This window comes from Microcaecilia unicolor, chromosome 6 (genome assembly GCF_901765095.1).
Source record: "Microcaecilia unicolor chromosome 6, aMicUni1.1, whole genome shotgun sequence".
Classification (NCBI taxonomy): Eukaryota; Metazoa; Chordata; class Amphibia; order Gymnophiona; family Siphonopidae; genus Microcaecilia; species Microcaecilia unicolor.
In genome coordinates, this window is record NC_044036.1 from 285,825,700 (window position 1) to 285,847,121 (window position 21,422).

At 42.5% G+C, this 21,422-nt stretch overlaps 1 protein-coding gene across 1 annotated transcript in view; it reads right to left on the reverse strand.

The window, feature by feature from the left end:
- Positions 1-6,406: 6,406 nt before the first annotated feature.
- DBH (dopamine beta-hydroxylase) overlaps positions 6,407-21,422 on the reverse strand; it is a 64,346-nt gene continuing 49,330 nt past the window's right edge. The window contains exons 11-12 of the mRNA XM_030206097.1: positions 15,016-15,175; positions 6,407-7,067 (exon numbers count right to left, since the gene is read on the reverse strand). Of these exons, the coding sequence (XP_030061957.1) occupies positions 6,927-7,067; positions 15,016-15,175 (301 nt within the window). The 3' untranslated portion in view covers positions 6,407-6,926. The remainder of the gene's footprint in view (positions 7,068-15,015; positions 15,176-21,422) is intronic.

Below are 21,422 nucleotides of genomic sequence, written 5' to 3' on the forward strand. Positions count from 1 at the left end.
GCCTTCTACCTGGAGCGGACACAGCCCACCAGACAGTCCGCCCAATTGTTTGTTTCTTTCGACCCCAATAGGAGGGGAGTGGCTGTAGGGAAACGCACCATATCCAATTGGCTAGCAGATTGCATTTCCTTCACTTACGCCCAGGCGGGGCTGGCTCTTGAGGGTCATGTCACGGCTCATAATGTTAGAGCCATGGCTGCGTCGGTAGCCCACTTGAAGTCAGCCTCCATTGAAGAAATTTGCAAAGCTGCGACGTGGTCATCTGTCCACACATTCACATCTCATTACTGCCTGCAGCAGGATACCCGACGCGACAGTCGGTTCGGGCAGTCAGTTCTTCAGAACCTGTTTGGGCTTTAGGATCCAACTCCACCCCCCGAGGGCCCTGTTTGTTCTGTTCCAGGCTACACTCTCAGTTAGTTGGTAAATTTTTTTAGGTCAATCTCAGTTATGTCCTCGCCGTTGCGAGGCCCAATTGACCAATGTTATTGTTTTGAGTGAGCCTGGGGGCTAGGGATACCCCATCAGTGAGAACAAGCAGCCTGCTTGTCCTCGGAGAAAGCGAATGCTACATACCTGTAGAAGGTATTCTCCGAGGACAGCAGGCTGATTGTTCTCACAAACCCGCCCGCCTCCCCTTTGGAGTTGTGTCTTCCCTTGAAGTGTATTGTCTTGCTACATACTGGACTGGCCGGCTCGAGCCGGTTTCGGGCGGGAAGACGGCTGCGCATGCGCGGTGCGCGCGGGCGCGCGAGGGCTAGCAAAGGACTTTGCTAGTGAAGTTTCCGATTGGAGGGGCTGCCGTGGACGTCACCCATCAGTGAGAACAATCAGCCTGCTGTCCTCGGAGAATACCTTCTACAGGTATGTAGCATTCGCTGTATGTCAGAGGATGTTGCACAATTTGCATGAAGAATTATAAATAGGTCTTTGAGTGAAGGTGTGGTTTAGTTTATAGTTTATTGCCGTATTGTTTCGGCATTGTAATGTAGCATACTATGCTATACTTTGTATTATTGTTTGAATATTTTTACTGCTGTAAATGTCTATTGCTTATGTTTGACTTATTCTTGCTGTGCACTGCCTTGAGTAAGTTCCTTCAAAAAGGCGGTAAATAAAATTTGGTATACTGCCCTAACTAACAGGCAGAGCAGAGAGGTTTACAAACTACCAATTAAGAAAAGGAAAGGAACTCCATCAATAATAAGAAAGATAAAACTATCACACAAAAAGGAAATATAAGTAAAAACAGGGATAAAAGAGGTGAGGGAGGGGAAGAGAAGGTAGAGAACTGGTATTGGGGGATGGGGTTTGGTGGTGGCTCTTGTCAGTCTACATCCCTGAAGGCTTGTTTGAATAGCCACATCTTCCGTTCAGATTTGAAACTTTGAAGAGGTTACTGCGAAGAAGAAGGGGAAGATTGTTCCAAATGTGTGGTGACGAGAAAAAGAAGGCTTTATGTCTAGTAGATTCAAGACAAGCAAATTTAGGACTCAGTAGGATCAGGCAATGATCGTTGATAGACTGGAGAACCCTGGCTGGTGAGTAGAGGACAGGGAGAGAAGAGAAATAGGAAAGCTGAAAGGTCCCACTTAACTTTCTTTCTGAGAAATTCTGAGAGAACAGGACATTTCTGTGGGTAAGTGACATTTTTTTTATTCTGGGCTTGGTAACTTAAAAATTGGGTTTAAAAGAGGAGCTGTAGGATATTGATAAATACAGAATTAAAAAAAAAAAGAAGCAAACTTTATTAGCTAGTCTCCATACCCTAAAGCAGCTAGGGCACTTCAGCTTGGAGAAAAGATGGCTAAGGGGAGATATGATAGAAGTCTATAAAATAATGAGTGGAGTGGAACAGGTAGATGTGAATTGCTTGTTTACTCTTTCCGAAAATACTAGGACTAGGGGGCATGCAATGAAGCTGCAAAGTAGTAAATTTAAAATGAATCAGAGAAAGTACTTCTTCACTCAACATGTAATTAAACTCTGGAATTCATTCCCAGAGAATGTAGTAAAAGCAGTTAGCTTAGCAGGGTTTAAAAAAAGTTTGGATGGCTTCCTAAAGGAAAAGTCAGTCCATAGACTATTATTAAAATGAACATATTTCTAGAATAAGCAGCATAAAATGTATTGTACTGTTTGAGGATCTTACCAGGTACTTATGACCTGGATTGGCCACTATTGGAAACAGGATGCTGGACTTGATGGACCTTCGGTCTATCCCAGTATGGCAATACTTATGTACTTATGTAACCTGAAGGCTTTAATGTAAGAATAACCACTTTATAAATGATGCGTTGTTGAACCAGTAGCCAGTGATATTGTTTCAGTAAAGGAGTTGTATGATCAAAGCAGTGAGCAGAACATAGCAGTCTTATGGCTGTGTTTTGAAGGATTTGCAGTTCCAGATGTGATGAAGTTGGCTACAGTAAAACCTATATTGATGAATTCAACATTAGATCCAAACGTTGTTGGGAACTATAGGCCAATTTCAGTCTTGCTTGTAATGGCAAAGACTGTTGAAAATGTTCTTTTGGAGCAGCTAAATGATTATGACGCTGATCATCAGTGGCTAGATCTTATTCAGTGTGATTTTAGGAAGGCACATAGTGTAGAAACTCTTAGTGCTGATGGTAGATGAAATGAAACGTGAGATAACAGGGAAGATTTCCATCTATCTTGTAATGCTGGACAGCTTTTGGGAAGAGTGCATGATTAGGCGGCGGGGATAGTGCTGGGCAGACTTATACGGTCTGTGCCAGAGCCGGTGGTGGTAGGCAGGGATAGTGCTGGGCAGATTTATACGGTCTGTGCCAGAGCTGGTGGTGGGAGGCAGGGATAGTGCTGGGCAGACTTATAGGGTCTGTGCCAGAGCTGGTGGTTGGGAGGCGGGGATAGGGCTGGCCAGACTTATACGGTCTGTGCACTGAAGAGGACAGTACAAATAAAAAAGTAGCACATATGAATTTATCTTCTTGGGCAGACTGGATGGACCGTGCAGGTCTTTTTCTGCCGTCATCTACTATGTTTATATGGGGTTGCATGACAGTGTGTATGAATGGTTTATGTTGTATCTGAGTGAGCGGATTATGCAGATGAAGATAGGTGGTTTGGTATCCCTGGTATACTTTATTAATATGGGAGTGCCGAATCTGCTTAACTTTTTAACATCTATATTGCACCTTTGGGGCAGGTTTTTCAAGAGCTGGATATTGTACATCAGTTCTATGTAGATGATATACAGTTTTTCTTTTCCATTTGGCAGATTGGGGAAGGGAAATTTGGCAGAGAGTTTGAAGCTAATCGAGACGTATGTCAGCCAACAACTCTCAAAATACCTCGACGACCACTCCTGCTTACTTCCGATTCAGAAACCCTACTACTTGTCCTGTCCTCCTATGTGAAATCACATCTATCACTAGGCAAGCAAGCAATATTACTACAGTTTGACATATCTGCTGCCTTCGACACAGTAGATCACGATCTCCTACTGGAAAAACTGAGTGAGATCAGGCTGTCGAGGTCAGTACTTAACTGGTTCCACGATTTCTTGATTAACAGAAGTTATTGCATCCACAAGAACAAGGAGATGTCACAATTTTGGAAATCATCCTGTGGTGTGCCACAGGGCTCTCCTCTCTCACCACTCCTCTTCAATTTGTTCATGTCATCCCTTGGAAACATTAATGTGCTCCAGGACGAACTTCTACTTTCATAAGCAGATGACATCTTTATGGTAATACCAGTCTTCACTGATTTATCTACACTTTCTTCCTGCATAGACTGCATTCAAAACTGGGCCACTGAGAACATGCTAAAACTAAACATAAACAAAACCAAACTACTATGGTTCCACCGCATTAACATTATCCCCGGGCCTATCTATACCAGTGGAAGAAAAATCCAAGGTACTAGGAGTCATCCTGGGCTCCTCACTATCATTCGAACCACAAATCCATCAACTATGGCAAAAAAAAAAAAAATTCTACAAACTTAAACAGCTGAGACTAACCAGATCCCACTTTAACCAATCATCCTTCGCTTTGCTTGTTCAAATGCTAGTACTGTCCCACACTGAGTACAGCAATGCCCTCTATCTAGGTTTCTTAGCCAAACTAATGTCCAAACTTCAACTCTTCCAAAATACATCTGCCCACCTGATTTTTGGACTTATGAAATATAATAGAGTCTTGCCTTATCTAAAATGACTCCACTGACTCTCCATTCAGAAAGAATTCTGTTTAAAGCTCCCTGTATACTATTCCAAGTTATATACAGACTAACCTCTGAAATGCTGATCAGTATCTTTAAAAATTCTTTCTTTGTACACTCTGGCTGAAACATTTTCTGATATCACCCCCCCCCCCCCCCCCCCCCAAAGCACCAAAAATGTACCCCTCTCCAAATTCCTTAATATCCTCTTTATAGTCATCCCATTTTGGAACTCCCTACCTACCTTAAAACACCTCAACCCCTCCTACTTCTCTTTTCGAAAGAAACTGAAAACTTTCCTATATGACGATTGATGCCCTATGTAAAACAGCTACCTCCCTTCTAAAGCTAATGTCTGATAACATTTGCAAATGGATCATAACTCTGAAATTATATGTTGCTGTTGTAACTAATGAAAAAGGCCTAATATCCGATTCAATAATGCTCTTTGTTTGCAAAATGACCACACTCTCATGTAATATTATGGATATTTTATTCTGCTGTGTTGCTGTAACTCTGTAAATACTGCATATCAACTCAATGTAAACCGTGGTAAGCCTTTTCTGGGAATACACTGATATACAAACACTAAATTGATATTGAAGTATTGCTTGGATAGTGTGAGTGCATAGATGGATAAAAACAAAATGACTTTGAATCTAGGGAAGATGGAGGTTATGATAGTGGGCAAATGGGATGCTGTGTATCTACCAATGAATATCCCTGTTGCCACCTCTGTGATTCCTTCCAGTTAAGAGATTGGGGGTAATGTTGAATGCAAAGCTATCCATGCAGGAACAGGTGGATTATACGATTTGGTCTTCATTTTTTCAATTGCATATGTTGCAGAGACTGAAGCCAGTGTTTTCTCTATATGATTTTAGAGTTGTACAATCCAGCTTATAATTGAAAGTGATTGCCGGCCATCTTCTGACACAAATCGGGAGATGGCCGGCGATTTTTTAAAAGCGGCGAAATCGGTATAATCGAAAGTGGCATTTTTGACTGCATCGCCACTTTCCCGTCGCTTCGCCGGTGAAAGTTCAAGGGGGCGTATCGATAGATAAGCGAAGGCGGGACATGGGCGGGCATGGGCGTGGCTACCAGATGGCCGGCTTTCGCCAATAATGGAAAAAAAAGTGGTGTTAAGCAGTATTTCGCCGGCTTTACTTGGTCCTTTTATTTTCACGACCAAGCCTCAAAAAGGTGCCCCAACTGACCAGATGACCACTGGAGGGAATGGGGGATGACCTCCCCATACTCCCCCAGTGGTCACCAATCCCCTTCCAAACTAAAAAAATAAAACTAAAAACCTTTTTTGCCAGCCTATATGCCAGCCTCAAATGCCGTACCCACCACCATGACAGCAGAATGTGTTGTATCCTCCGACGTTCGATTAAGCCCCTCAATGTCTGGTATTAACAAAATTGAATTTATTGCAATGGACTGTACTTGGGCCTTTTTGCTGCAAGATGTCAGGCATTGCAAGTTGTTCAGAACAAAGCAGCCAAGATAATTGCTGATGTTTCGAAGTTTGTCCATGTGACCACTATTTTGAGCAAACTAAACTGGCTGCCAGAAGCCAGTAGGGTGAAGTGTAAGGTGTTGTGGCTTATCCATCAGGTTTTGAATGCCATAGCTGTATGGTATCCCAAATGTTAAAGGAGTATCATCTGAGGTGCATATTAAGATCTGAAAATGCTAATAAATTTGAGTATTTCAATTCTTCGTACTGAGTGATATACAGAGAACAGGCTGGCTGGTTTTTCACTTCCCAGGATATTTGCACCTTTGTGGGAATTTGAGGCAGCTTAATAAAAATGTGAAGACATACTTATTTTTTCTTGCCTTTCCTTCAGATTGAGACAGGCTGAGCAGTGCAGATTTCAGGATTGCAGTATTATATTGTGTTTTATGTCTTTGTGTGTGTGTGTTACATAGATTTTATGAGTTTTTGTTTTGTTTTTGTACTCCACCTAGGTGTAGGTGGATTATAAACTAACTAACTAAATAAATAAATAAATAATATACTTGTTTGGATTTCTGCACTCCAAAAGCATGGCTTGGCACTATTGTTGCGTTACATTTTAATTGCCAAGTGTTCACCGACTCCTCAAACCTTTTTAGGAGTGGTTCTCATTCTGTCATCCAAAAAAGTTGACCAGCAGTAGTTATATGTAAAAAGGACCCTTTTATTAAGCATTTTCACCATAGACATAGAATGAGAAAACACAATACATTGGACAAAAAGTATGGAAATGCATTAGGATCTGGTGACTCTGCACTTGTATTTACATTAGTGTGTGAAGTTTGGTATTTTCAGTGAGCAGGTATCAGAAATGCCAAGAAACCCTCTGCAGAAAGGGGATAAGCAACTAAAATTAGTTCAGTTGATCTAAATGAGAATGTTCACAGTTGTCTATGCTAGTATTTCTAGATACATGGCATTGCATATAACAGTTTCCAAGCAGAATAACATGGAACTTTAGCAAGGAAACTGGTTAAGGCTTTCTTTCTCATGAAACAGCAGTACGCAGCTGGAACCAGGTCAAATGTATGCAGATGGAAAAAATGAACCCCTTTATGGTACGCTATATGAGACGGTTCACTTGTCTTCCCTTTCTCTCTTCCCTTCCTCAGCTGGGGCATCACAAGATTCAACAAATGAAGACCAGATTATTGAACTTGTCCTCATTATTTTAGGGAGCTATAATCTATGTCAGTCTTGCATTTTGTCTCTTGTCCTTGAGAATGATGGGAGTTGAACCAATGTTGCTGGTGGAGCGTTGGCAGCGAGGGAAAGTCTGTGGCAGATGTTTGCTGATTTTAGGCAGAGGCTGCTTATCCCAGTCACCCTGTAGCAGAGAGAATGAGAGAGAGAGAGAGAGAGAGAGAGAGAGAGAGAGAGAGAGAGAATGAGTACATTCATAAAGTCTGACTGAGCCTTGTTTCTGCTTTTCCTTTACTGACATTTGGAAGTCGCTCCCATTATCTGTTTACTGGTGCCATTTATTGAAGAGTTATTAAAAGTAGTGAAAGAACTCAAACAAGAAATTTCTGATCCCTCTGCTAGTGATTTTTAACCTGTCATAATCGTCCATAGTACCTGAAGGCTGGAGGGTGGCCAATGTAATGCTGATTTTTAAAAAGGATTCCAGGGGTGATCTGGGAAATTACAGACCAGTAAGCTTGACTTCAGTTCCGGGCAAAGTAGTGGAAACTATTTAAAGAATAAAATTATGGAACACATGGAGGGGCATAATTGAATGGGGACGACCATCTCTAAGGGCGCCCATCTCTAAGGACGGCGCCGCGAAGGGGCGGGGAAACACGTATTATCGAAACAAGATGGGCATCCATCTTTTGTTTCGATAATATGGTCGAGGACGCCCAAATCTCAACATTTAGGTCAACCTTAGAGATGGTCGACCTAAATGTTGAGATCGCCGACCTTAGAGATGGGCGACCTCGGTTTTCGCCGATAATGGAAACCAAGGATGCCCATCTCAAAAATGACCAAATCCAAGGCATTTGGTCATGGGAGGAGCTAGCATTCTTAGTGCACTGGTCCCCCTCACATGTCAGGACACCAACCGGGCACTCTAGGGGGCACTGCAGTGGACTTTAAATTGCTCACAAGTCCATAGCTCCCTTCCCTTGTGTGCTGAGCCCCCCCCCCCCCAAAACCCCAAACCCACTCCCCATAAATGTACAACACTACCATAGCCCTTATGGGTCAAGGGGGGCACCTACATGTGGGTACAGTGGGTTTTGGAGGGCTCGCATTTACCAGCACAAGTGTAACAGGTAGGGGGGATGGGCCTGGGTCCGCCTGCCTGAAATGCACTGCACCCACTAAAAACTGCTCCAGGGACCTGCATACTGCTGTCAGGGAGCTGGGTATGACATTTGAGGCTGGCATAGAGGCTGGCAAAAAATGTTTTTTAATTTTTTTGGGGGGTGGGAGGGGGTTGGTGACCACTGGGGGAGTAAGGGGAGGTCATCCCCGATTCCCTAATGTGGTCATCTGGTCAGTTTGGGCACCTTTTCGAGGCTTGGTCATAAAAAAAAAGGGACCAAGTAAAGTCGGCCAAATGCTTGTCAGGGACTGCCTTCTTTTTCCCATGATCGGCCGAGGACGCCCATCTGTTAAGCACGCCCCCGTCCCGCCTTTGGTACAGTGCCGACACGCCCCCGGGAACTTTGGTCATCCCTGCGATGGAAAGAAGTTGAGGACACCCAAAATCGGATTTCGATTATGATGATTTGGGCGACCTTGAGAGAAGGACGCCCATCTCCCAATTTGTGTTGGAAGAAGAGCGCCCTTCTCTTTCGAAAATGCCCCTGATAGACAAACATGGTTTAATGGGACAGAATCAGCTTGGATTCTGCCAAGGAAAGTCTTGTCTTATCAATTTGCTTCATTTCTTTGAAGGCATGAATAAACATGTGGATAAAGGTGAGCTGGTTGATGTAGTGTATCTAGATTGTTAGAAAGCTTTTGACAAAGTTCTCATGAGAGACTGCTGAGAAAATTTAAGAGTCATGGGATAGAAGGTAAAGTCATTCTGTGGATTAGGAATTGGCTATTGGACAGAAAACAGAAGGTAGGGTTAAACTGCCACTTTTCTCAATGGAGGAGGGTGAATAGTGGAGTTCTGTAGGGACCTGTACGGGATTAGTGCTATTTAATATATTATAAATTATATGGAAATCAGAATGATGCGTGAGGTGATTAAATTTGCAGATTTCTATGGATAATACTCTCATCCTCCCTGTCTCATTAGCTCGTAACCTTGGGGTCATCTTCGACTCCTCTCTCTCCTTCTCTGCACATATTCAGCAGACCGCTAAAACCTGTCATTTCTTTCTCTACAATATCACCAAAATTCACCCTTTCCTTTCTGAGCACACTACCAGAACACTCATCCACACTCTTATCACCTCTTGCTTAGACTATTGCAACTTGCTTCTCACAGGTCTCCCACTTAGCCATCTCTCTCCTCTTGAATCTGTTCAAAATTCTGCTGCACGACATATTCCGCCAGTGTTGCTATGCTCATATTAGCCCTCTCCTCAAGTCACTTCACTGGCTCCCTATCTGTTTCCGCATACAGTTCAAACTCCTCTTATTGACTTATAAGTGCATTCACTCTGCAGTTCCTCAGTATCTCTCCACTCTCTTCTCTCCCTACACTCCTTCCCGGGAACTCTGTTCACTGGGTAAATCTCTCTTATCTGCACCCTTTTTCTCCACCGCTAACTCCAGACTCCATTCCTTTTATCTTGCTGCACCATATGCCTGGAATAGACTCCCTGAGCCAGTACATCAAGCTCCATATCTGGACGTCTTCAAATCTAGGCTAAAAGCCCACCTTTTTAATGCTGCTTTTAACTCCTAACCCTTATTCACTTGTTCAGTACCCCTATTTTATCATCCTCACCTTAATATTCCCTTATCTCTTATTTGTCCTGTTTGTCTGTCCTAATTAGATTGTAAACTCTGTCGAGCAGGGATTGTCTCTTCATGTTCAAAGTGTCAAAACACATTTGGATTGTGAAAAATTGCAGGTAGAGGTAACTGGAATCCAAATGGCAGAAGAAATTTAATGTGGACAAAGGCAAAGTGATGCACATTGGGAAGAATAATCCAAATCATAGTTACATAATGCTAGGGTCCAACTTAGGAGTCAGCACTCAAGAAAAAGATTTAGGTGTCAGTGTGGACAATACGCTGAAATGTTTTGCTCAGTAGGCAGTGGCAGCAGGATACCCTAAGCTGTCTATTAAAATGTTCTATTACGTATGTGTTGACATTGTAAGTAGTATACTATGCCATACTTTGTATTGTTATTTGAATATTTTTACTGCTGTAATTGTCTAGTGCTCATGTTTGATTTATTCTTACTGTACATTGCCTTGAGTGAATTCTTTCAAAAAGGCAATAAATAAATCCTAATAAATAAATAAATAAAATAAGACCAAGAATACTATAATGATGATGACCCCACTTGCCAAGTCCTTATCCAACCATGACCTTAACCCTTTCATATATGCAGACGATGTCACAATATACATTCCTTACAAAACCAAACTGACAGAAATCACCAACGAAATCAAGCTTGGCCTGAACATCATGGATTCATGGGCAAATACATTTCAACTAAAACTCAATAAAGAAAAAACTTACTCATCCTTTCATCCCAACACAGCGCGGACATCCCCACAAGTATCAATACCCCAGATCACACCCTTCCTATCTCAGACAGCTTGAAAATCCTCGGTGTTACAATGGACCGTAACTTAACACTAGAGAGCCAAGTGGCATCCACAACAAAGAAAATGTTTCAATCAATGTGGAAACTCAAACGCGTGAAGCAATTCTTCCTGAGGGAAACATTTCGCAACCTGATACAATCAATGGTACTAAGCCACTTAGATTACTGAAATGGAATTTATGCGGGATGTAAAGAACAAACGTTAAAGAAACTTCAGACTGCTCAAAACACTGCAGCTAGGCTTATATTTGGTAAAACACGATTTGAAAGCGCAAAACCCCTCTGCGAAAAACTACACTGGCTCCCAATCAAAGAACGCATCGCCTTCAAAATGTGCACCCTGGTTCACAAAATCATCTACAGAGAAACCCCGAGTTACATGACAGACTTGATCGACCTACCAATTAGAAATACATCCGAATCAACATGATCTTATCTAAATCTGCACTACCCAAGCTGCAAAGGACTTAAATACAAAGCAACTTACGCATCTAGTTTTTCCTACATAAGCACACAACTGTGGAACGCATTACCAAAAACCTTGAAAATGACGTACGACCACCTAAAATTCCGGAAATCACTAAAAACCAACTAGTTTAAAAAGGCATACCCTACCGATCCAACTTAAATGCCTAATCTCTGCAACACAACAAAACTAAAGCACATAATGGACATAACACAACTCTTCCGTTCTCCGATTCCCTAATGTGGCTGGGCCACATGAACTTGATCTTACCACAACATCACACTGTATTTGTTCACACCAGAGCCTGTAAAGGCCTCTCTGGTACTGTGTAAGCCACACTGAGCCTACAAATAAGTGGGAAAATGTGGGATACAAATGTAACAAATAAAATAAATAAATAATGCCTTTATATCCATGGTGCAAACTCACCTTGAGTATTGCATTCAATTCTGGTCACCATATCTCAAAAAAGATACAGCAGAATTAGAAAAGGTTCAAAGAAGAGTGATCAAAATAATAAATGGGTTAGAACTGCTCCTATATGAGGAAAGGTTAAAGAGGTTAGGGCTGTTCAGCTTGGAAAAGAGATATGATTGAGGTCTACAAAATCCTGAGTAGTGTAGAACAGGTAAAAGTGAATCGATTTTCCACTCTTTCAAAAAGTACAAAGACCAGGGGAAACTCACTAAAATTACTTGGAAATACTTTTAAAACAAATAGGAGTAAATTTTTTTCTCTTAACTGAATAGTTAAGCTCAGGAACTCGTTGCTGGAGGATGTGGTAACAGCAGTTAGCATATCTGGGTTTAAAAAGGTTTGGACAAGTTCCTGGAGGAAAAGGCCATGGTCTTTTATTGAGTTGGACATGCGGGAAGCCTCTGTTTGCCCCGGGATTGGTAGCATGGAATGTTGTTACTAATTGGGTTTCTATAGTGTAACAAAGAGAGGGAACTTTTTTTCTCTTAACTGAATAGTTAAGCTCAGGAACTCGTTGCTAGAGGATGTGGTAACAGCAGTTAGCATATCTGGGTTTAAAAAGGTTTGGACAAGTTCCTGGAGGAAAAGGCCATGGTCTTTTATTGAGTTGGACATGCGGGAAGCCTCTGTTTGCCCCGGGATTGGTAGCATGGAATGTTGTTACTAATTGGGTTTCTATAGTGTAACAAAGAGAGGGAACTGAGTACAAGCAAAGTCCAAGCAAAAAAAAAAAAAAAAAACCAGCAATAAGGGCTTTTAAAAACAAAATGGACACAGTTCTTGCATTTAAAAATCCTTTAATAATGAATTTTGATTGAAGAGAGACCCGACACGGGCCTTGTTTCGGTGCTACCGCACCTGCGTCAGGGGTCACAGCAGTGTGAGTATCAAATAGACACTGAAGGTGTGCGTGAGCTCTATATTGTATGATATATGGAGGAATATATTATAGACAACCTTGAAAATCATCAGATGTTCTGAATTTGTCTGAAAGCCTCCTTGTCATTGGTGTGACAATGTAAGAACTGTGTCCCTTTTGTTTTTAAAGGCCCTTTGTGCTGTTTTTGTTTGCTTGGACTAATTGGGTTTCTGCCAGGTACTTTGACCTGGATTGGCTACCGTTGGAAGCAGGACACTGGGCTAGATGGACCATTGGTCTGACCCTGTATAGCTATTCTTATATTCTAAACTGACTCTGTGTGTGTTCGAAGGACTGGGTTGGGTACCCCTGCTGTAAAAAAAATGGGGGGTAGTGGTCACAAAATGAAGGTAAAGACTCTGGAGGAATCTAAGGAAATATGTCTTCATAGAGAAGGTTGAGGATATGTGGAATGAAAATCAAATGCAAGTGCCAGAGATGAGAACAGGGTCATAGTTCAAGATGATGTAGGACAAGTGTAGAGGTTTTCAGAGGATGGGGAAGAGAAAATAATGCTAAGTGGGAGTTGAGAATAAGTAGATTGGATGAAGGACATACCCTGCTAGTTGTGTTTTTACGATCACCACAATGAATATGCATGAGATAGATTTGCATGCACTGATCCCACTTGCATGCAAATCTATCTTACACACTGGATAGTCATCAATGGCATTCTTTAGACAAGCCACTGAAAGCATGATTGGATTCTTTATCAGTAAAGAAGGAAGCCTGAGTGTGACCAGGTTCTCCTGAATGAAACAACAACAACAACAACAACAAAAAAAACAAACCTGGAACTGGATGGCTGACATTTAGAAAAGTGCTGCAGGTCTATGTTTCATAACCCCCTGCTAGGGGTACCGTGATGCTGCAGTTTTGATAATAATTTTGGTTGTCAGGGTTTATTTATGTAGGTGGAAATTCTGACAGATCTTTTTATTTATTTTTTTGCATATTTTTAGTCTGGAGAATAAATGCTTTATAATTATGCTTGCAAAAACACCATTTGCAGCAGGGTACTAATTTGTTTCTGTCTGCAAATCAATGAAATCTCCAAAATGAGCTTGGGTATCTTAATTAACTCTGCTTTATAGACGCTTTCCCCTTTTAGCCTTTTTGGAGAGTGCGCATTTGACAACTCCTGTTTTGCAGAGTAATAAATGAGTCAGGATCACAGTGGCTATGATTGTAGAGCCTAGCAGGGCTTCCACATAAAATTCTGATGGAAGCTTTGAAGGGATATTGGTTCTCCAAAGGAAGGTTTGATGAAAAGGAGCAAATATTTGTTTAGTATCATGTATATTCGGTTATGATCCACCTCAGTATATGGCAGAATGTAAATAACGAATGAATGAATGAATGAATAAATAAAGGGAAAGAAAAATATGGAAAAGGATTGGGGGAAAATAGAGGGGTGAGGAAGGTAAAGATAGAGAGAGGGGGAGGTGCATAAGATGGATTCATAACTCTCAGCTCTAGGAGCGCCACTGGAATAAGACCCATTTATCATCATGGGAAGGCAGAGGAAAAGAATGATAATACCTAGGATTCTTCTTATCTCTAGCTCAGTGAACCACTGTTTCCTCGTGCGAACTGGGAGATCAGACTGCCCGATGCTTTGAGAGGGAGCAGGGTGTCAATGGTACTTCCCCAGGGGCTGGAGGTGTTGAGCTCAGTGGCGTAGCCAAGGGTTGGCTCGGGTGGGCCCAGGTCCACCCACTTTGGGCTCAGGCACACCCAGTAGCAGCACACCTATGATGTGGCTGGCAGGAATCCCCAAGCCCCATCATCCGAAAACTCCCAACAACTGTCCCGCCAGCATACTTTGTAAATAGCAGATCTTTGCCTGCAGTGAGTAGTGACTGATGCATAGTGCTCGCACCGGCCCCACAGCCCTCCCTCTGATGTATTCCCGCCTATGCGGAATCAGGAATTTGCATCAGAGGGAAGGCTGTGGGGCCAACATAAGCAGGTGTATTAGTTACTGCTCACTGCTGGTGAAAATCTATTTAAAAGGTATGCAAGGGGAGGGATGTTTGAGAGATCATATGGCATGCAGGTGAGAGAGGGAGAGACCAAATCACTTTGGGACAAGACGGAGTTCTTCTGCCCACCCATCTTGGGCCCAGGTCCACCCAAAATTGGGTGTCTGGCTACGCCCCTGGTTGAGCTCCGGTGAAAGGACTTCTCTCACAATTACTGCAAGATGGCCCCCAGCAGTCCCTCTCCCTTGGTCTCAGTTCATGACATGGTAGCTGCTGTTAAAGACACATTGGGAGAAGAAAGTGTGGATACTGTGAGCTCAGTCATTTTGGAGTTTTCACTACACTATAGCTCTGTGCTGGTTTCTTGATAGCTATAGTCCTGCTTGAAATTATAATTCCTCCCCATGGGAACTTAGAGACCTTTCAGTCCGCACATTTTAAGATGTATCTTCCACCTTTTCACTGTAAGAAGCATACACGGCAAATAGCAATACAAGTTTCAAGCGTAAATATAGTAAAACATGAATGGATTGCTAGCTTAAAATTTTAATTTCCTCTCCTCCACAATTCACTTCTCACAAATGTGATTTAAGCATCTCTTATTCACTTCCTTCTCCATTATACACATAAGAATTTCACTTCCACTCTCCAAACATCTAAGCCGTGTTGTGAACTTACAGGGAATCGGACTGCAGAGGACTGGTTGCAGTGCATGGAGATGGGAGCAGTGCTGTAGAGGGCCTTCAAGACATCTTTGCTGAAGGTGGTCCAGTGAACAGAGGAAAACTGTTGGGTGACCAAAGCCTGGGGACATGTGCAGATCTCATTATCATCAAACCTGTGCAGAACAGATAGAAAGCTGTGTTTATGTATTTTTGGGTTCATCTGTACTAACCATATATGATAGTGCTCTTTAGCATATGATGAGTACTGTTAGGAAGATATATTTATTTTATTTATTTTTGTTACATTTGTACCCCGCGCTTTCCCCACTCATGGCAGACTCAATGTGGCTTACAGGGGCCAATGGAGGATTAAGTGACTTGCCCAGAGTCACAATGAGCTGCCTGTGCCAGGAATCGAACTCAGTTCCTCAGTTCCCCAGGACCAAAGTCCACCACCCTAACCACTAGGCCACTCCTCCACTTCATATTGTCATTCATATTCCATAATATTTGATTTCATTTTTAAAAATGTAGCTATTTAATAGAATTACAGTGAGGAACCCAGACAACAGATTGGGTCTTTTGAACTTCAAGTTCAGCATCTTTCTGTTCCTAATTACACACACAAGGCAATTATTCAAAAACACTTTGAAATAAAATGTCTAGTGGTTCTACAGATACATTTGTTCATGTCTTATATAGAATGAGCAAATTTATTCATCCAGAAAAGAGAACTGGTTTGGTGAGGGCTGCAACAAAAGTTAAATATTTACCAGTGAAATTTAGTTATTGAACATGTAACTTATCTGTCAAAGTGCCAGTGGATAAATAACAGGTCTAACTGTAAACATCTATGGCCTGATATTCAAAAGGGTATAACTGGGCAGGAGAAGCTCCTGCTCGGTTAAACCCTGCTGAGCTGGCCATTCCAAGATATTCAGCGGCAGTTAACCAGATAGTGCTACTGAATATCCCCTCTGACTGCCAATGCACTGTGCAGTTAGTGTAGGGAAGGTCCATGGGCATAGCCAGCACTTAACTGGTTAGTGGCAATATTCAGTCTCCTAACCAGTTAGGCACATGGATCCACTGAGCTAACCAAGCACCAGTCTGAATACTGGCCTGTGCCTGGTTAACTTCTGGGTGACTAACGTTACCTGGATATTCAATGCCAGGGCCCAGATATGGCCTGGATTTGAGTATCTGTTGTTAATTTAGCCTGCCACTGACCACTGCCGGCTGAATATAGATTTTCAAGCTTGCACATATACGAATAATGCTGATGAAAATATGTATGACTTTATAAGTATGAAGCCTGGTTTTGCAGACAGCATCTAGGTAAGAAATCGTAAGTCCAAATTAGGTTTCCCAAGTATTTTATAAAAGGTTCACTGAACACAGAGCTTTTTGTAAAATATTTATAAGGATGCAAGGAAATATATATGTAAATGTTGGCACATCCAGCGAGAACAGTCATTTTATATGATTTTCAAAAAAAAAGTGACATCACTCAGGACTTTGAACATGTAGGTACCCGTACTTTCACGTGTAAATACTGATTTTATAACACATGCATGTAAATACCAGCGCTAAATTTTACAAAACTGGATATTTCAAGAAGAGCCAATAAAGGAGCCAAGCTAAAAAATTTTGAGAGGATGTTAAATATCAGAGAGGTAAACACAAATAACCCCCTTAATTATTTGTACAAACCCCAAGTCCAAATGAGCAGTTAGCTAGCACATCTTTGTCAGAGCAGTTGTAAATGGCGACATTTGATATTTTTTCTTTTTTCTTAAATATGTATGTTTTGTTTTTTTAAAATTGGAAATATATGCATACTTTGTGGTCTTGACTAAACAATGAACACAGTTCGCTTCTTTTGAAGCTGTGCACACGGCAGATCTATTTATGGAAATAGCAGGCTTTCCTAGGGTATGTACATGTGTACAAACTTTACAAGTCTTCTAAAATGATCTCCTTAAGCTGATTGTTGACCTCAAAGTGATTTTGTCAGACACATGAGTCTTGCTAGCTTGTGCATTTTTTCTGCTTTGTGCATTCAAGTTTTAAGTCTACTTTTACAGTCCAAACCATTCTTTTTGTCCAAGGTCATAACCAAAAGATATTGTAAAGTTGGTCATCATATCAGAAACACCAAATTAACACAATATAATTGTATAGGAAAATAATGAGAAAAGGGTGCAGCTGACTCTTTTGGATCCGGATTACTCCAGTAAGAAGAAGGAATTATCATGCATTATGGGGCTCTGTTCAAAGCACTTAGACTTAAAATCCATGGGTTACTATCGTAACTTTGTAAGTCTGAGTGCTTTGAAAATATGCCTCCACGTCACCTACAAAAACAGTCAGTGATCCCACAATGTAGATAAAGTTAGATGCCTTCAAAACCTATTGGTCACCATTGCATCTTTTCTTCAGGCCTGAGGAATTGTCGATCAGATTAGCATGGAATGGAGGAGTAGCCTAGTGGTTAGTGCAGTGGGCTTTGATCCTGGGGAACTAGGTTCCATTCCCACTGCAGCTCCTTGTGACTCTGGGCAAGTCACTTAACCCTCCATTGCCCCAGGTACAAATAAGTACATAAGTATTGCCACACTGGGACAGACCAAAGGTCCATCAAGCCCAGCATCCTGTTTCCAACAGTGGCTAATCCAGGTCACAAATACCTGGCAAGATCCCAGAAAGCTCAATACATTTTATGATGCTTATCCCAGAAATAAGCAGTGGATTTTCCCCAAGTCAATTTAATTACGGTCTATGGACTTTTCCTTTAGGAAGCCGTTCAGACCCTTTTAAAACCCCGCTAAGCTAACCACCTTTACCACATTCTCTGGCAATGAATTCCAGAGTTTAATTATACATTGAGTGAAGAAATATTTTCTCCGATTCAAATTAAATTTACTATTTTGTAGCTTCATCGCATGCCCCCTAGTTTTAGTATTTTTGGAAAGAGTAAACAAACGATTCACGTCTACCCATTCCACTCCACTCATTAGTTTATAGACCTCTATCATATCTCCCCTCAGCTGTCTCTTCTCCAAGCTGAAGAGTGTGAGGAACCCCTGAGGGTCAGGGAAGAAGGGATCTGGGAGAGGAGCAAGATGGGTAGGTTTCATACCCGGGATTCCAACTACAAGTCCCAGGATCCTAGGGGCTGGGAAGCCATGCCCCCAAGGAGGCATAAGTTTCCCAAGAGCCGGAGAAGGGAGGAGGACTACAGTTCCCAAGAACCCCTGCAAAGCCCTGGGGGCAAGCAAAGGGAGCAGCAAGGGAACTACAAGTCCAGGATTCTGAAGGAGAGGAGGGGGATTGGCTGAGGAGGAATAATCAGGCAGGAGAGGACCAGCTGGGGACCATAAAGGGAGAGGAGCCCATGAAATGGGAGGTGGAGAAAGAGGTCAGAGAGGAGATCCAAGCCCAAGATGACTGGGGAAGTGAGCCCATGGAGATTGCTGCTCTAGCTCAGGTACAAGGGAAGAAGTTGAAAGGCTTCATAACAGATCTTCTTCAAGGCTTGGGAAAGCTTGGAGGAAAAGTTAAGCAGCTGTTCCACTCAAGGGGGAGAGAGGTGCCGTGCTGTAAAGCAGTGAATGATTTCAGCTGTGGCCAGAAGTCAGACCCGGCTGGAGAAACAGGTAGTGACTTGAACTGTGTCCAGGAACCTGGCCATGCTGGGGAAGCAGTGAATGATTTGTACTGTGACTCCCAAATCTACCTTTCTACCCCTGATATCTCACCTTGCATTCAAACCAAAGTTTCAGTGTGCTTGTCTGACATTGCTGTCTGGATGTCTCAACGCCACCTGAAATTAAACATGACCAAAACCGAGCTTCTCATTTTCCCCCCCAAACCCACCTCCCCACTCCCCCCATTTTCTATTTCTGTTGATGGCTCTCTCATTCTCCCTGTCTCCTCAGCTCGAAACTTTGGGGTCATCTTTGACTCTTCTCTCTCCTTCTCTGCTCATATCCAGCAGATCGCCAAGACCTGTCGTTTCTTTCTTTACAACATCCGTAAAATCCGCCCCTTTCTTTCCGAGCACTCTACCAAAACCCTCATCCACACCCTTGTCACCTCTCATTTAGACTACTGCATTCTGGCCTCCCACTTAGTCACCTCTCCCCTCTCCAGTTGGTTCAAAACTCTGCTGCCCGTCTCGTCTTCCGCCAGGGTCGCTTTACTCATACTACCCCTCTCCTCAAGTCGCTTCACTGGCTCCCTATCCATTTTCGCATCCTGTTCAAACTTCTTCTACTAACCTATAAATGTACTCACTCTGCTGCTCCCCAGTATCTCTCCACACTCGTCCTTCCCTACACCCCTTCCCGTGCACTCCGCTCCATGGATAAATCCTTCTTATCTGTTCCCTTCTCCACTACTGCCAACTCCAGACTTCGCGCCTTCTGTCTCGCTGCACCCTATGCCTGGAATAAACTTCCTGAGCCCCTACTTCTTGCCCCATCCTTGGCCACCTGTAAATCTAGACTGAAAGCCCACCTCTTTAACATTGCTTTTGACTCGTAACCACTCGCCTCCACCTACCCTCCTCTCCTCCTTCCTGTACACATTAATTGATTTGACTTGCTTACTTTATTTTTTGTCTATTAGATTGTAAGCTCTTTGAGCAGGGACTGTCTTTCTTCTATGTTTGTGCAGCGCTGCGTATGCCTTGTAGCGCTATAGAAATGCTAAATAGTAGTAGTAATAGTAGTGTCCAGAAGTCATGCCATGCTGGGGAGGCGGTGAGTAATTTAAACTGTGTCCAGAAGTCGTGCCATGCTGGGGAGGCAGTGAGTGATTTAAACTGTGTCCAGAAGTCATGCCATGCTGGGGAGGCAGTGAGTGATTTAAACTGTGTCCCAGAAGTCGTGCCACGCTGGGGAAGCAGTGAGTGATTTCAACTGTGTCCACAAGTGGTGCCATGCTGGGGAAGCAGTGAGTGACTTCAGCTGTGTTCAGAACACTGCCACGCTGGTGAAACAGTGAGTGATTTAAAACTGTGTCCAGGAATCAGACCATGCTGGGGAAGCAGTGAATGATTTAAACTGTATTCAGAAACTGTGGCCGGCGGGGGGGGAAGGAACAAGGGGTGATATGTGCTGTAACCAAGGACTGTGTCTGGAAGAGGAATTGTCTTGGCCTTGCTAATGGAATAAAGCGGTTTTAAGCATATTTTTGGAGTCTGCTTCTGAGAGTGTTGTGTCCAGGGAAGGGCCCTTCCAGGGTCAGCCAAGTTCATACCTGCAAGAAGGCCTGAAGGTGGTGGCCTGCTGACAAGAGCCCTAGATGCTTCAGTCTTTCCTCATAGGGAAGTCGTCCCATCCCCTTTACCATTTTCGTTGCCCTTCTCTGTACCCTTTCTAATTCTACTATATCTTTTTTGAGATGCAGCGACCAGAATTGAACACAATATTCGAGGTGTGGTCGCACCATGGACTGATACAAAGGCATTATAACACCCTCACTTTTGTTTTCCACTCCTTTCCTAATAATACCTAACATTCTATTTGCTTTCTTAGCCACCGCAGCACACTGAGCAGAAGATTTCAACATATCATCAACAACGATGCTGAGATCCGTTTCTTGGTCGGTGATTCCTAACATGGAACCTTGCATGACGTAGCTATAGTTTGGGTTCCTCTTTCCCACATGCATCACTTTGCACTTGCTCACATTAAACGTCATTTGCCATTTAGATGCTCAGTCTCCCAATCTCATAAGGTCCTCTTGTAATATTTCACAATCCTCTTGCGATTTAACCACTTTGAATAACTTTGTGTCATCAGCAAATTTAATTACCTCACTAGTTACTCCCATCTCTAGATCATTTATAAATATGTTAAAAAGCAGAGGTCCCAGCACAGACCCCTGAGGAACCCCACTATCTGTCCTTCTCCATTGAGAATACTGACCATTTAACCCTACTTTCTGTTTTCTATCCTTTAACCAGTTTTTAATCCACAAAAGGACACTACTTCCTTTCCCGTGACTCTCCAATTTCTTCTGGATCCTTTCATGAGGTACTTTGTCAAACGCCTTTTGAAAATCCAGATACACAATATCAACCGGCTCGCCTTTATCCACATTTGTTCACCCCTTCAAAGAAATGTAATAGATTGGTGAGGCAAGATTTCCCTTTACTAAATCCATGTTGACTTTGTCTCATTAATCCATGCTTTTGAATATGCTCTGTAATTTTGTTGTTTTTAATAGCCTCTACCATTTTGCCTAGCACTGACATCAGACTGACCGGTCTATAATTTCCCGGATCCCCTCTGGAACCTTTTTAAAATATCTGCGTTACATGGGCTACCCTCCAATCTTCCGGTACCACTCTCGATTTTAAAGATAAATTACATATTACTAACAATAGTTCCGCCAGTTCATATACTATGT